At 43.2% G+C, this 14,303-nt stretch overlaps 1 protein-coding gene across 7 annotated transcripts in view; it reads right to left on the reverse strand.

The window, feature by feature from the left end:
* The window catches only part of USP34 (ubiquitin specific peptidase 34), a 270,160-nt gene that overhangs the window by 7,266 nt on the left and 248,591 nt on the right, over positions 1-14,303 (reverse strand). For all 7 annotated transcript variants that reach the window (XM_037895996.2, XM_037895995.2, XM_043543902.1 and 4 more), the window contains 4 exons: positions 13,435-13,539; positions 13,186-13,310; positions 4,735-4,858; positions 3,263-3,342 (listed from right to left, as the gene is read on the reverse strand). In XM_037895996.2, coding sequence (XP_037751924.1) covers positions 3,263-3,342; positions 4,735-4,858; positions 13,186-13,310; positions 13,435-13,539 — 434 coding nt within the window. The remainder of the gene's footprint in view (positions 1-3,262; positions 3,343-4,734; positions 4,859-13,185; positions 13,311-13,434; positions 13,540-14,303) is intronic.

Genomic DNA, 14,303 nt, shown 5'->3' on the forward strand with positions numbered 1-14,303 from the left:
TGCGATATGGTGCCTCTAGCATCGAGCTGTGGAATATTACTATCGAGCACTGTCTGTTGGAGCCACTAGTTCCTCTATCTCCCTTCCCCCAGAGGATTGGAGTAGCCCCAATTACCCTTCAGTCTGTTCCCTAATTTAGGAATTCATTAGCTGAGATTCTGAAGAAGTGGTGAAAGTGGGCAGAAGGTATGAGTATGCAGAGGCTACATTCTGGAAGAACAGTTACTTGTAAGTAACCCCCCAATCTTCTTTGAGTAGCCTCTGCATAGTCCCGCTCATGGGAGATTAGCAAAGAGTACAACCCCTAGGAAATTCTAGGTGAACAAGGAGGGTGATAACTACCAAAACTAGCATAAGCTCTATATGGCAGGTCAAGAGAATATGCTGGCCACCATTCCACTCTCTCATGGGACCTCTGTGAGGTCATGAGACACATATAGAGCTAAAAGCAACAGCTTGGAAATGCTGTGAAAAAGGCCAGCAACAGCTGCTGCTTTTGGGTTAATTGGATATCTTTTGATATATGCAGGTGACTGAAAATCTGACAAGTCTTAACAAGGGTGTAAAAGAGAACTGAGGAAACAGACAAGTTAGTGGTCTGTTTGAGATGGAAATGGAGATGATTTAAGACTCCAAATGGGGATTGATAGCACTAACCATGTCACACTTCTCATACGGACTCCTGTTTATAGAGAACTGGCCATTTCGTATGTATCTAACGAAGTCCAGGAAGTAGCTATGGATATGAGAAATTCCTCTTCTACACTTTATGGTACAGATGATAATCTGACAATAGAAGACCAGAGATCCAGAGAGCTTTGAGAAAGAAGACTCCAATTCCAATTGAAAAGAAATACATACACTACAGGGAATAACCCTGGAATGAACAACACCTACTGTAATACTCACAGCACAACAATAAAGAAATCCAGATTCCTTAGTGCAGTCATGAAGGCAAAGCAGTAAGTAACCGTACTGGTCCCTGGAGAAATCCTTCAATAAACTAGGGTATTACAAAGTGAGGGAGGCCCACTGTCCCAAGCATCTGAGGGAAGCTGAAATCACAAACGCTGCTATTCGAAATATGGTTCGGGAATGTTCAAAAATCTAGAAGTCAGGGTGTCAACTCTTGACAGTTCAGGATGAGGTGGAGAGTCTTAATCCAACCTTACCACAAAGATCTAGTAATCTGGAAAGTGGTGCTAACATCAGACACAGGACACTTGAACCAAACTGCCAAGATTCTATTACAGTTATTGCAACATCTTGGCAGAGTCTCATCTGATCTGCAGACAGATCCCCTGAACCAATGGAACTAGAGGGAATATGTAGTGGAATTCCTGATTCCAGCTGAGAAACGGATTTTGCCAGTGACACTGGCTTTTGTCTGACCCCGAAGTAGAACTGGAGATAAGGGGTGATGGGCTTGGTAATGAACAGGCCAGGTATTATATAAACTTTCCCTTTATATAATACCTGGCAGAGACCTAAGACAGACATTGGTATTTTGGGCAGATGAGTCTCTGGTCTTGATCAATAGGAGAAAGTCTTACAGGCTAGACAAACTGTTTTCAACTCCAGAACCCTAAGGTAGAAGCTTTAATTTCCAACAGTGACCATATTCTGTAAAAGGGTTGAGAACAAGATGACCATCTTACTCCATCTGGAAATATCCCTGTTGATAGTAAGGGAAGCAAGAAAGAAATCTCGTGATGAGCATGTGTTATCTTTACCTTCTGCATCTCGAATGGCCCAGGTGTAAATAGCATCAATAAGGCATGTTTCCCTTTGTAATCAATCTTATGGAGGCCATACAAAGGCTTGGAGAAAAGGTATCATCAGTTATACTGATAAGGACCTATCTGTAGACCAAAGTCTAAAAACAGACATTTTTGCATGAATGATTTGACGTCTGGGACAGTAAGAACAGGATAGCAGCGTTCTCAATTTTTTTAATGCTGTTTTAAAAGCAAAGTATCTTGTGGATACTTGTGATTAAGTGGAGTGATAGAACAGAGCTGGGTTTTGTTGCATGAAAAGGGTTGATATAATGGCAATGCCACCTTACAGATAGCAGTTTGCCTTACAGCGTTGCTGTACTGTTTCTTCTTTATTTTTTGGACTGAAGAAAGACTGTGCTAACTAACTGTTAATCTAACTAGAAAGAAAATAGCCCCAAAAGGCAAAATCAAAAGAGAAACTGTCAAGAAAAGCATTGAGGACACTAGGCGTGATTTGAGCTCACTGCACCTTCAGTGGTTAATAAAAGATACAGGCTGGGCCACTCCCTCTTTTATACCCCTGGCATCCTTTGCAAAGGAGGGGAAGGAGAAAGCAGCCCCAAAACATACTGCTCACTAGAAAAATTCTGCAGCTGAATGCAGAGGTGCCATATCCCCCAAGTGGGCATATGTAGCCATTGTGTGAGTAGTGTTACCGCTGTGTCAGCATTTCCACTATAAACTGCGTATTTTTGTGATTTAAAACTTGGTTATATACATCTCTTCAAGTCTGCAACTCGACAAGTAATCTAGGGTGATTTAATTTTTTTAAACTTTACTTGAAAAAAGTTTGTAGTTGTTTTCACATAAGCGCAGGAGTGCTGATGGGTGTCCTGGACAAATTCTAACTTAGGTAAGTATATTCTAATTACCTAAATTCCTCCTGCACTTTCAACTGGGTATGGTATTCTTCACTCTCTATCCTAAACTGTTGGGTGAAATGGTTGTATGCTATTAAAAAATTCTATTCTAGATCTGCAGATTAGATTTATTGATCTTTTATATACATACATAAATATATATATATTGCACTCTTCATTGTGATATTTGGGTACACTATGGCTCTGAAGTGGCTGGATTTTAATGGTGAGCAAAGCAATCTCTATCGACAAGCACAAGCTCAGAACCTACTAATATTTATGCGTGTGTGTAAAGTTATTAACATACAAAAGTGTTTGCAGGATCAGGGCTATACATGATCTGCATATCAGTTAGTTTTTGTTTGTTTGTTTGTTTTTTTAAAAGATCCTTCAGGATGAAAGTCACAATACAAACACAAGGTGTTACTAATTGTTAATTTAAAAAATGTTAAAGTTGTGAACAAAGTAATACCACCCAATAAATTTAAAGTGTACTGAAATTAATTAGTAATTAGTCTTATGAATTGCTGTTTAAAAAGTAACTAGGTTTAAAGAATTTAAAGCTGTCACATCTTCTGAATATTCTTGTTCAGTTGGTTCTCAAACTCATTTAAATTTTACCTGAGTCTGGCATAGCTCAGTCCAAAGTTTGGGAAACAATGCAAGATGAAGCGGTAAACCTTCATAAGCAACTAGGACACCTGAAATTTTAAGAGAAAACAAAACTGATGACATAAAGAACTACCTAAAAGTGATCTTTGTCGGATATATTTATTTTTTGACCTGAATAGTTTTGAAGCACCATAAAAATTCAGAGGACTATATCCTAAGCCAATTACATATGACCACAAATGTCTAGCATCTAGAATGGTTTTTATAGTACAGTTAGTCTACAGAACAGGACTTCCTTCTACATTTTTACCAGCTGAATCAAAAATGTAGCATCTGATCTCAATATTGTTTTCTTTTAATTCTTTAGCTGGAACAATTTATCAGTTTTCATATTTTTTGAGACACAAAGCAGCATGAGCACAACAAACAGATTTGAAATTTCTTAAGCTTCATCTTCACCTCAAGCCACAACTTTATTTACATACACTTAATGAAACATTGGCTAGGTGACAGACTGACCAATAGCAAAGGATACACATTCTTGATAAACACTTCAGCAAAAAAATCCCACACTAAATAGTAATGTTGCTGTGTGGTTCATGGCTTGAACAAAGAATGAGTGGGTGACTCAATAGCTTAATGAATTCTTACCTGTAAAAGCCAATCCACACTACCTCCATAATTTGGTAACTAGTCAGAAAGATAGCTCTTACCCAGTTACAAAGAAACTTTCCTGACAACATAACCATGTTTGCATATCTACACCTACCATGCTGCCTAACTATATTGTATTCTGGGAAAATCTGAGTAGCTATTCCAGAAGATGAACACACAGAGGATGTCCTACACAGAGAGAGCTGGGATGAAGAAGGACTACTGAACTGGCTAGACAGGCACTAAAAAAATCAGTGTGCTGGAATTGTTATAGAAAGGCTATTCTAGGCCTCTGGCAGCGGTGAAACACAGCTGCCATGTGTGGAGGTAAAAACCATTTCCACTAGCTGAGTACAAACTCAGCTAAAAGTTGTAGTGTGATCAGGCCCTAACTCACTAACTAGAAGCAGGCCCAGGTATATATAGTGACAGAGTTGGTGCCCTCTGATGGCTTTTTGGTTGCTTATGTAAAATGAATTGGTGGTCTCAATTCAGCTATTACTGCACAGATGAGATGTCCACATCCCAGAAACCACTGTCAGAGCTGGCACTAATTGGCACACTTGTTAGCAGTCTCAGCAAGGCTGAGGATTAATGTCTAGATTTTTAAAGATATTTAGGTATTGCTGTGCTCAGCTTTGCAATACATAACTGATTCATGAGCCTAAATCTAATTTTCAAAAGGGATTTAAGCATTTTGGAGCCTAAACCCCATTGACTATCAATATACTAAATTAAATTTTTAAAAGTAAGTACACAGTTGTCTCATAATTGCCACTACAAAACACCTCAATGGCTAAGGAAGTCTGTTTAACTGCCATACTTACTCATCTTAACTAAAGTTTCGGTAAACTTTTCACAGTTGATTGCAACTCGACATAATAGATGGATGAACTGATGGTACGAAAAGAAGTAGTCTAGAAGCATACGATCATAAACATCATCTTTACCCTGAAGATTTAAGACGACAATTTATAAATAGATTAGCTTAAATTAAGCAACTGGGCAACTACATGACATTTAAAAATTTAGTTAATAAGCTTATTCAGAGCCATAAGTTTTCAATGCATTTAATAATATACTGCTGTAAAACTGGATGAGAATTTCTGAGACTAACTCAAAATAGATGTGATGTGAATAAAATTAGATGTTAATTTGCAGATCAGTGTACATACATTTAAATGCATAAAATACTATTTTTCAGTTTTTAAAGGGCATATCAATAATCAGATTAATATCTTTTTGCAACACCCAAAATGTACTTTAAAGTCAGTTTTATAGATAGGGCCCTAACAAATTCACTGCCATGAAAAACATGTCACAGAAAGTGAAGTCTGGTCTTTTGTGTGCTCTTACCCTATATTATCCGATTTCATGGGGTCGACCAGTGCTTCTCAAATTGCGATTCTGACCCAAAAGGGAGTTGCACGGGGGTTACAAGGTTATTTTAGGTGGGGCGGGGCGGCCTACAACGTTCTGGTACCTGAGGCGGGGAGCTCAAATGACACCCCCATGCTCCCTCGCTTGGACCAAAACTTTGAAAGGTCTCAATTCTGCCTTCTTCCTGTTCTACTCCTCTCATGGTACTGCTCTGCTACCTACCCCAATAAAGGAGAACTAACAACTTAAAATGCCTTGTTCAAAAATAACACTTAACTGTCAAACGCCTGAACAGCAAATGTAACTTTTCTTGTCTGCATAGTAAACACTGGCATTTTTATCCGTTTGAATAATCAAAGTGGTGCTTTCCATGCCTTCTTGGTTGCAAAGATCTGAACTGCTTCCTGAAGGTCCACAGGTTGGGCCAGCTCATGCTCTACTGAGAATGTTGCAAGGCCGACCAGCCTCTCCTGTGTCATTGTGGAGCATAGATGTGTTTTTATTTAACTTCAGCTTGGAGAAGCTGCGTTCTCCACTGGCAACTGTTACAAGAAGTGTCAGAAGTATGCGCAGAGCAACAAAAGCATTTGGAAAGAGGGTGGTCATCTTATTTGTGCTCATGTATTCCAGAACAGCCTTTGGAGTTGATCCTGCTGAAAGGTATCTTGAAAGGGCTTTCAGTTCATCACCTAAATCACTTGCATCAATATTGTGCATGTCATCACTGTCTCTAGTGCCCTGCATTGCTGGTGTAGGCCTTCTTCAGGTATAGTGAGGAGTTTTGGAATATCATACAACATCCCAAATATACTGCTGTGTTCCTTGAGCTGCATGAAACGTTCTTCAACTGACTGTATTGCACAATCTAGCACCTGGTTAAAGAATTCAACTTTGAATTGTTGTTTGGGGTCTCTTGTGGGATTATCCCGTGCCTTGTAATCAAAATATCTTCTTCTTCGGTGACTCTTGTATTCTTGAATGGGTGGGAAAATAGTTTCAGCGTGCAGTGCCTCCGCCAACTTCTGTGCACTCTTCAGAACGTTTTGAAATCCCTCATCTGACTGGTGACACTGTAGGTGGGACTTTGCTTCGTCCAGTTGTTCCATTGCTCCAGATATAGCAAGGTCAACACCTTGGAGTCTCTTGCTTACAACATTTATTTCAAACAGTATGTCATGCCACAACACTAATCCACACAGAAATTTGAAGTTATGTATGTTTCTGGTGATTCCATTTCCCTCTGCCACTGTTCTCCCACGAACAGTTCCTGTCATAGCATTATCCTCCATAATGGCAACTATGGCATCATCTATCTTCCCAATTTGGTGTTTGATAGGCTTTATCGCCTCCACTCGACTTTCCCATCCTGTGGCACTCAGTGGTTTCAGTGTCAGAGAGGATGTTCCCAGATGTTGCTTCAAAATTTGCCGTCGATGAGTTGATGCAGAGAAAAATACATAGATGCTTTGAATTACATTAAAAAATTCAGCAGCCTCACTAGAAGCTGATGCTGCATCACTGACCACCAAGTTCAATGAATGAGAACTGCATGGGACAAAAAAAGCTCAAGGGTTTAACTCTCGGATCAGTGTCTGCACTCCTCTGTTCTTTCCTCTCATGTTGGCACCATTATCGTAGCCCTGATCTCTCATGTCAGCTATCGCAATTCCCATATCTTCCAGCTTTTTAAAAAGCACATTTGTCATACCAGCTCCTGTAGTATCATCAATGTCAATAAATTCTAAAAAATGCTCTCTGACAGTCACCATTGCAGGGACATTTTCACTAGGTTCTGTTGTTGTTACAAAACGCACCATTAAAGTCATCTGTCCCGTACGGCTGATGTCAGATGTGCAGTCCAGAATAACAGAGTAATATCTTGCTGACTTCATATCTGCCACAATCTTCTGTTTGACTTGTGTTGCCAGTAACTGTATGATCTCATTTTGAATTGTTTTTCCAAGATAGTGGTGTATGTACATTTCTTGGGTGGTGACTTTTCTTAGATGCTCCTGGAGTACAGCATCAAACTCAGCCATCAGCTCCACAATTCTAAGGAAGTTTCCATTGCTAGGTTTTGGGTAGCAAGCATTCTCACAATGGCATCTGCTCACCACTCACATCCTCACTGGGGCGGGAAGGCTCACCGTGAACATTTGTGTCTATGTATCTCAGGAGAGCTCCTTCCTGCTTAGATAGAAATGCTTCCTTTGATTTCTTTCTTTTTCTGAATACTGCCCCAGAGGGGCGTTTTCTTCTTTCATTCATGACTGCTGTTCTGTGCCAGCTATAGTGGCTCTCAACACTCAATTGAAGGGGACAAATAAGCAGGCTGGTACCAGGGCCTGAGTGAGGGAAGATATCAGCGTCTTAAGGGCCTAACTGGCTCCTACTACTTCAGTTGACTGCCTGTTCTCCTCAAGTGGGTTCAGGGAAGCAGCAGGAAACAGGAAGCTCCCTGAGAAGCCGGTGCTAATCAGTTCAGGCTCCTGAGGGTGCTAGAGAGGTACATAAGAGGCTCCTCCTCCTCTCTCTCCCTGCAGCTCCTGCTGCATTCTGTTATTCCCTCTCACCTTTTCTCCTACCTGCCTGTTATGTCTCTTGTGCTCTCCTTCCTCTAGCACAGCACTTCACCATTTCTGTGCATCTAGAGGAGAGAGAATACATATGCACCAGCAGCAGACAATTTTCTACACTCTGGGTCCTAGTGGTGCCCCCCCCACAGTCTGGCACCTGAGGCAGCTGCCTCAGTTCACCTCATGGTAAGGCCAGCCCTGAGGCGGGGGTCATGATATTGCCAACCTTACTTCTGCGCTGACTTCAGAGCTGGGCAGCCAGACAGTGGCAGCAGGCAGCAGCACAGAAGTAAGGGTGGCAATACCATACCAGGCCATCTTTACTTCTGTGCTGCTGCTGGGGGCAGCTCTGCCTTCAGAGCTGGGCTCCTGGCCAAGAGATGCTGCTCTCCAACTGCTCAGCTTTAAAAGACAGTGCTGCTTCCAGCAGCAGTGCAGAAGTAAGGGTAGCGGTACCGCAACCCCCGCTACAATAACCTTGCAACCCCCCCGCCCCCCACACACACACAACTCCTTTTTGGGTCAGGAGCCCTACAATTACAATACTGTGAAATTTCAGATTTAAACAGCTGAAATAATGAAATTTATTATTTTAAAAATCCTATGACCGTGAAATTGACCAAAATGGACCGTGAATTTGGTAGGGCCCTATTTCTAGATAAATTTCCAGAAAACACGGTTACTCACCTTCTCGTAACTTTTGTTCTTTGAGATGTGTTGCTCATATCCATTCCAATTAGGTGTGTGCACACCGCATGCACAGCAGTTGTAAAGTTTTCCCCTAGCAGCACCCATTGGGTCGGCTGTGGAGCCCCCTGGAGTGCCACCTCCTTGGCGCTCAATTTGTGACCCTGCCGACCCGGCGCCCCCTCAGTTCCTTCTTGCTTGTTATTCTGACAGAGGGGAAGGTGGGCGGGTTTGGAATGGGTATGAGCTACATCACTTGCAGAACAAGTTATGAGAAGGTGAGTAAACATTTTTTCTTCTTCGAGTGATTGCTCATATCAATTCCAATTAGGTGATTCCCAAGCCTTACCTAGGTGGTGGGGTTGGAGTTATGGAATCACTGACTGGGACACCGCTCCGCCAAAAACTGCATCATCTCTGGCATGCTGAATGATGGCATAATGAGAGAGGAACGTATGCGTACAGGACCAAGTTGCTGCCCTGCAGATTTCTTGTATCAGAACCTGGGCTAGGAACACTGCCAATGAGGCCTGTGCTGTAAGTGCCAGGGCTGGTACCTTGGACACCTCATACTACGTGCTGATGCAGGACATGAGCCAGGAAGATATTCTTTGAGATGGTAGACCGGGAGACCTTTCATCCGGTCTGCCACCACTATGGGCAACTGGTTTGACTTCCTGAATGGCTTAATACATTCGATGTAGAAAGCTAGCGCCGGCCGTACATCCAGGGAGTGCAGCCTCTGCTCATGGCCACTGGCATGAGGCTTAGGATAAAAAACAGGCAGGAAACTTTGGGCAATTTCTGTTGCTCCAGGTAGCGAACAGATTGATCTGGGGAAACCCGCACCTTTGGAAGATGGAGTGTATGACATGTGGCCGGATGGACCACTCCTGATTGTGGAAGGACCTGCTGAGGTGGTCTGCCAATGCACTCTGAACTCCTGGTAGAGAGGATGCTTCCAAGTGAATGGAATGGGCTATGTAGAACTCCCATAGCTGGAGGGCTTACTGACACAGGGGAGAGGAACAGGATCCACCCTGCTTGTTGATGTAAAACATGGCAGTGGTGTTGTCCATCATAACCTTGGGAGTCGGGCCTGAAAGGTTTGGCATGCTAGCCGCACTGCCCTCAGCTCCTTGATATTGATACGGAGAGACAGCTCATCCTGCGACTATTGGCCCTGTGTTTGGAGGTCTCCTAAATGCGCGCCCCATCCCAGAGCTGACCCATCCGTTACCAGGGACAAGGAGGGTTGGAGGTTGTTGAAGGGGACTCCTTCGCACACTGTCGGAGGGTCGAGTCACCATTGGAGGGACTTGAGTACTTGCTCCAGCACCGTGACCAGAGTTCAGGCTGTCACACCCCGGGAGATAAGTCGAAGCGAGCCACACCTGGAGTGGCCTGAGCCTCAGTGTGGAATCCCAGACCACGTAAGTGCAGGCTGCCATGTGGCCAAGGAGACTCAGGCATCCCCTTGCTGTAGTGGTCGGGTACTGCCTGAGGCCTTGAATGATCATAGAATATCAGGGTTGGAAGGGACCTCAGGAGGTCATCTAGTCCAACCCCCTGCTCAAAGCAGGACCAATCCCCAACTAAATCATCCCAGCCAGGGCTTTGTCAAGCCTGACCTTAAAAAATTCCAAAGAAGGAGATTCCACCACCTCCCTAGGTAACGCATTCCAGTGTTTCACCACCCTCTTAGTGAAAAAGTTTTTCCTAATATCGAACCTAAACCTCCCCCACTGCAATTTGAGACCATTATTCCTTGTTCTGTCATCTGCTACCACTGAGAACAGTCTAGAGCCATCCTCTTTGGAACCCCCTTTCAGGTAGTTGAAAGCAGCTATCAAATCCCCCCTCATTCTTCTTTTCCGTAGACTAAACAATCCCAGTTCCCTCAGCCTCTCCTCATAAGTCATGTGTTCCAGTCCCCTAATCATTTTTGTTGCCCTTCGCTGGACATTTTCCAATTTTTCCACATCCTTCTTGTAGTGTGGGGCCCAAAACTGGACACAGTACTCCAGATGAGGCCTCACCAATGTCGAATAGAGGGGAACGATCACGTCCCTCGATCTGCTGGCAATGCCCCTACTTATACAGCCCGAAATGCCATTGGCCTTCTTGGCAACAAGGGCACACTGTTGACTCATATCCAGCTTCTCGTCCACTGTAACCCCTAGGTCCTTTTCTGCAGAACTGCTGCCAAGCCATTCGGTCCCTAGTCTGTAGCAGTGCATGGGATTCTTCCGTCCTAAGTGCAGGACTCTGCACTTGTCCTTGTTGAACCTCATCAGATTTCTTTTGGCCCAATCCTCCAATTTGTCTAGGTCCCTCTGTATCCTATCCCTACCCTTCAGCGTATCTACCTCTCCTCCCAGTTTAGTGTCATCTGCAAACTTGCTGAGGGTGCAATCCATGCCATCCTCCAGATCATTTATGAAGATATTGAACAAAACCAGCCCCAGGACCGACCCTTGGGGCACTCCACTTGATACCGGTTGCCAACTAGACATGGAGCCGTTGATCACTACCCGTTGAGCCCGACAATCTAGCCAGCTTTCTATCCACCTTATAGTCCATTCATCCAGCCCATACTTCTTTAACTTGCTGGCAAGAATACTGTGGGAGACAGCGTCAAAAGCTTTGCTAAAGTCAAGGAACAACACGTCAACTGCTTTCCCTTCATCCACAGAACCAGTTATCTCATCATAGAAGGCAATTAGATTAGTCAGGCATGACTTGCCCTTGGTGAATCCATGCTGACTGTTCCTGATCACTTTCCTCTCCTCTAAGTGCTTCAGAATTGATTCCTTGAGGACTTGCTCCATGATTTTTCCAGGGACTGAGGTGAAGCTGACTGGCCTGTAGTTTCCAGGATCCTCCTTCTTCCCTTTTTTAAAGATGGGCACTACATTAGCCTTTTTCCAGTCATCCGGGACTTCCCCCGATCGCCATGAGTTTTCAGAGATAATGGCCAATGGCTCTGCAATCACATCCGCCAACTCCTTTAGCACTCTCGGATGCAATGCATCCGGCCCCATGGACTTGTGCATGTCCAGCTTTTCTAAATAGTCCTGAACCACTTCTTTCTCCACAGAGGGCTGGTCACCTTCTCCCCATGGTGTGCTGTGTCTGGGGTGCATGGCATCCCCTCCTCTTCCACTTAGGGAGTCCAAAGGTACTGGACTCAACCATCCCCTTTGCGGAGCAGAAGTCGACGGTGCTGGTTCCAAAGGTCACGGTACTGGGTGCTCCTCCCTGGGACGCGCCCCAGTGGCCGACTCCAAGGGAGTGGCTCTTGAAGGCAGAGATCCACTCCTACCCTGCTTCTGGTGCTGCTCCTGCAGCGCAAGGGAATGGGATCAGTGCCGGACTGTGCCTGTTGGCTTTGGCAGCAGTGCCGCAGGTCCCTATGTCCCGAGACCTTCCATGGTGCCACATCTACCACAGATGCCAGAACGCTCTGCACCGATGAACTTGGTGCTGTGTCTTGCTGCGCCAAGGTGAATTGCAGACTGAGAGCTGCCTCTATAAGGAGATGCTTTAAACGGCAGTCCCACTCCATTTTTATTCTAGGGCGAAACCCTTTACAAATCCTGCACCTATCGGCCTGGTGCGTCTCCCCCAGACACTTTAGACAAGTCTCATCGGGGATGCCCGTTGGCATGGGCTTATTGCAGGATTTGAACCCTTGGAACCAAGGCATGCCCTGTGTCCCCAAGGGGAGATAGGCAGTCAGGGTGGAGAGGAAACCCCCACACCCAATGTCTAAAACTACTAACACTAACTAACTACAAATAAAACTAACGCAAACTGAAAGCTAGGAGAATGAGAGGAGAACTTGCTAAGCAAGTCGCCACAGTTCCAATGACCGTCACTGGTGGTAAGAAGGAACTGAGGAGGCACTGGGTCGGCGGGGTCATATATTGAGCACCATGGAGGCGCCACTCCAGGGGGCTCCACAGCCGACCCGATGGGTGCTGCTAAAGGAAAAACTTTCTGATGACTGTGCACACGGCACGCACACACCTATTTGGAACTGATATGAGCAATCACTTGAAGAAGAAACAAATTTTCGAAGGCATATATAGCTCAATCAATAAAATCAGGTCTGCAGTTTTGCATTCCAAAGTTTTCACATATAATTTCTGCATCCAAATTTTTGCATTTAAATGCTCAAGCACTGGCATGCACAGATAGTTAGAAATCTAAGTATCTGAGACTCATGCATGCAAACACCATTTAATGAAAAAACACACATGAAAAATACATATGCAAAAATATTAGCAAGAAAGATGGTCGGTGCAATTTTAGAGACTTCTTTTAAAACTGGCTCTTAATGCTAAAGAATTATTAATTATAAAATGTGGGCTCATACACTACATAAATATTTGTAAGGGAAACTCATAATATTATATCATTTTGGGGACAGGCACCACCACATAATTCAAACCCACTGAGGATAATTTTAAATTACGTAAGTACAGTTTTTAAAATTTGCTTACACAGTAAGTTAGTGGGTAAACACATTGTACAAGGCATCATTTTGAAAGCACTTAAAATTACGTTTTCTTTACAAGCTACAAATATGTAATGCCACTGACAGGAAAATAGGTTTCCCTATGTCCATACCTTGCTGGCTTCCATCATCGTAGGCAAGAGGCACATATTAAGTTCAGGACGAGGAGGACGGATATTACTTTTCCCTCCTATTAATTTCAGATTTTCACGACAGGGGAAATAAGGTCCAAGAGACACTGTAGTGTAAATTAGAACAAAATAATAATGAATTAAAAAGGTCAACACTAGCCACCCCCAATGCACACAAAAATCAATTGTACTGAAATTCAACTGTAAAATACAACAATTAGAAATACATACTTGGAATATTACTGTGGTGGTATGTACAATGGTTATGCTGCAGAAATGGAACCAAAGTGTGCAGGAAATCATGAGGGCTTAAAAGCACAAGCTCCTTGAGGACATCTACAAATGAGAAGTTGGTTTTGCTATTACACAAAGTTATTTCTTAAGGGTAAACATGACTTATAGCTCATGCATCTGCAAACCTGATCTATTTGGATTACTTTTGCTAGTGCACATTGTGGAGGCAGGCTTTAAGTGAACAAAATTTAACGTGAAAACACCTGAATTAATCAAGGTTCCTTCACCTCTACCACGAGAAGAAAACCTAATCAGTGTTATATCAACTTTCCCTTATCAACCAATAAGAGGGGTGTCAAATTGTAGGAAGTAGAAGCTCAAGAAAATTACCCTCTTTGCTTCTTCTTTACCATATCAGGTCTGACGCCTGGAAAATGGCAACCAGCAGCAGCCAGGACGACAATGACAAGGGCACTCAAAGTAACAGGAAAAGGCATACAAATTACATTAAAAATAGGTTTAATTTGGACAGTGGGTTAGGCCTTCACAAACAAGAAAAAAAATGCAGATTCTACTCCTTAAAAAAATCAGATAAAGCCTTTCAGAAGAAGTCTGCTAATGCAAGAAGAAAAGACTTTCTTGGTATGACGTCCATTCCTACAAGTTAAACACCCCACCAGGAACCAAGAAGCAAGAAACATCATAGCCCAGTACTTTTAAAAGCTATTTAACATGTCTTTTTACTTTTATTGTTGCATTTTTTAGTAAATGGGGTATAGAAATGGACACAGGGAGTTCTTACTCAGAGTAACGAGGTTTCTGTGCTTCACAATAAATGAGTTTTCCCACTAAGTTTAAATATTAAT

Source organism: Chelonia mydas, chromosome 3 (assembly GCF_015237465.2).
Source record: "Chelonia mydas isolate rCheMyd1 chromosome 3, rCheMyd1.pri.v2, whole genome shotgun sequence".
NCBI lineage: Eukaryota > Metazoa > Chordata > Testudines > Cheloniidae > Chelonia > Chelonia mydas.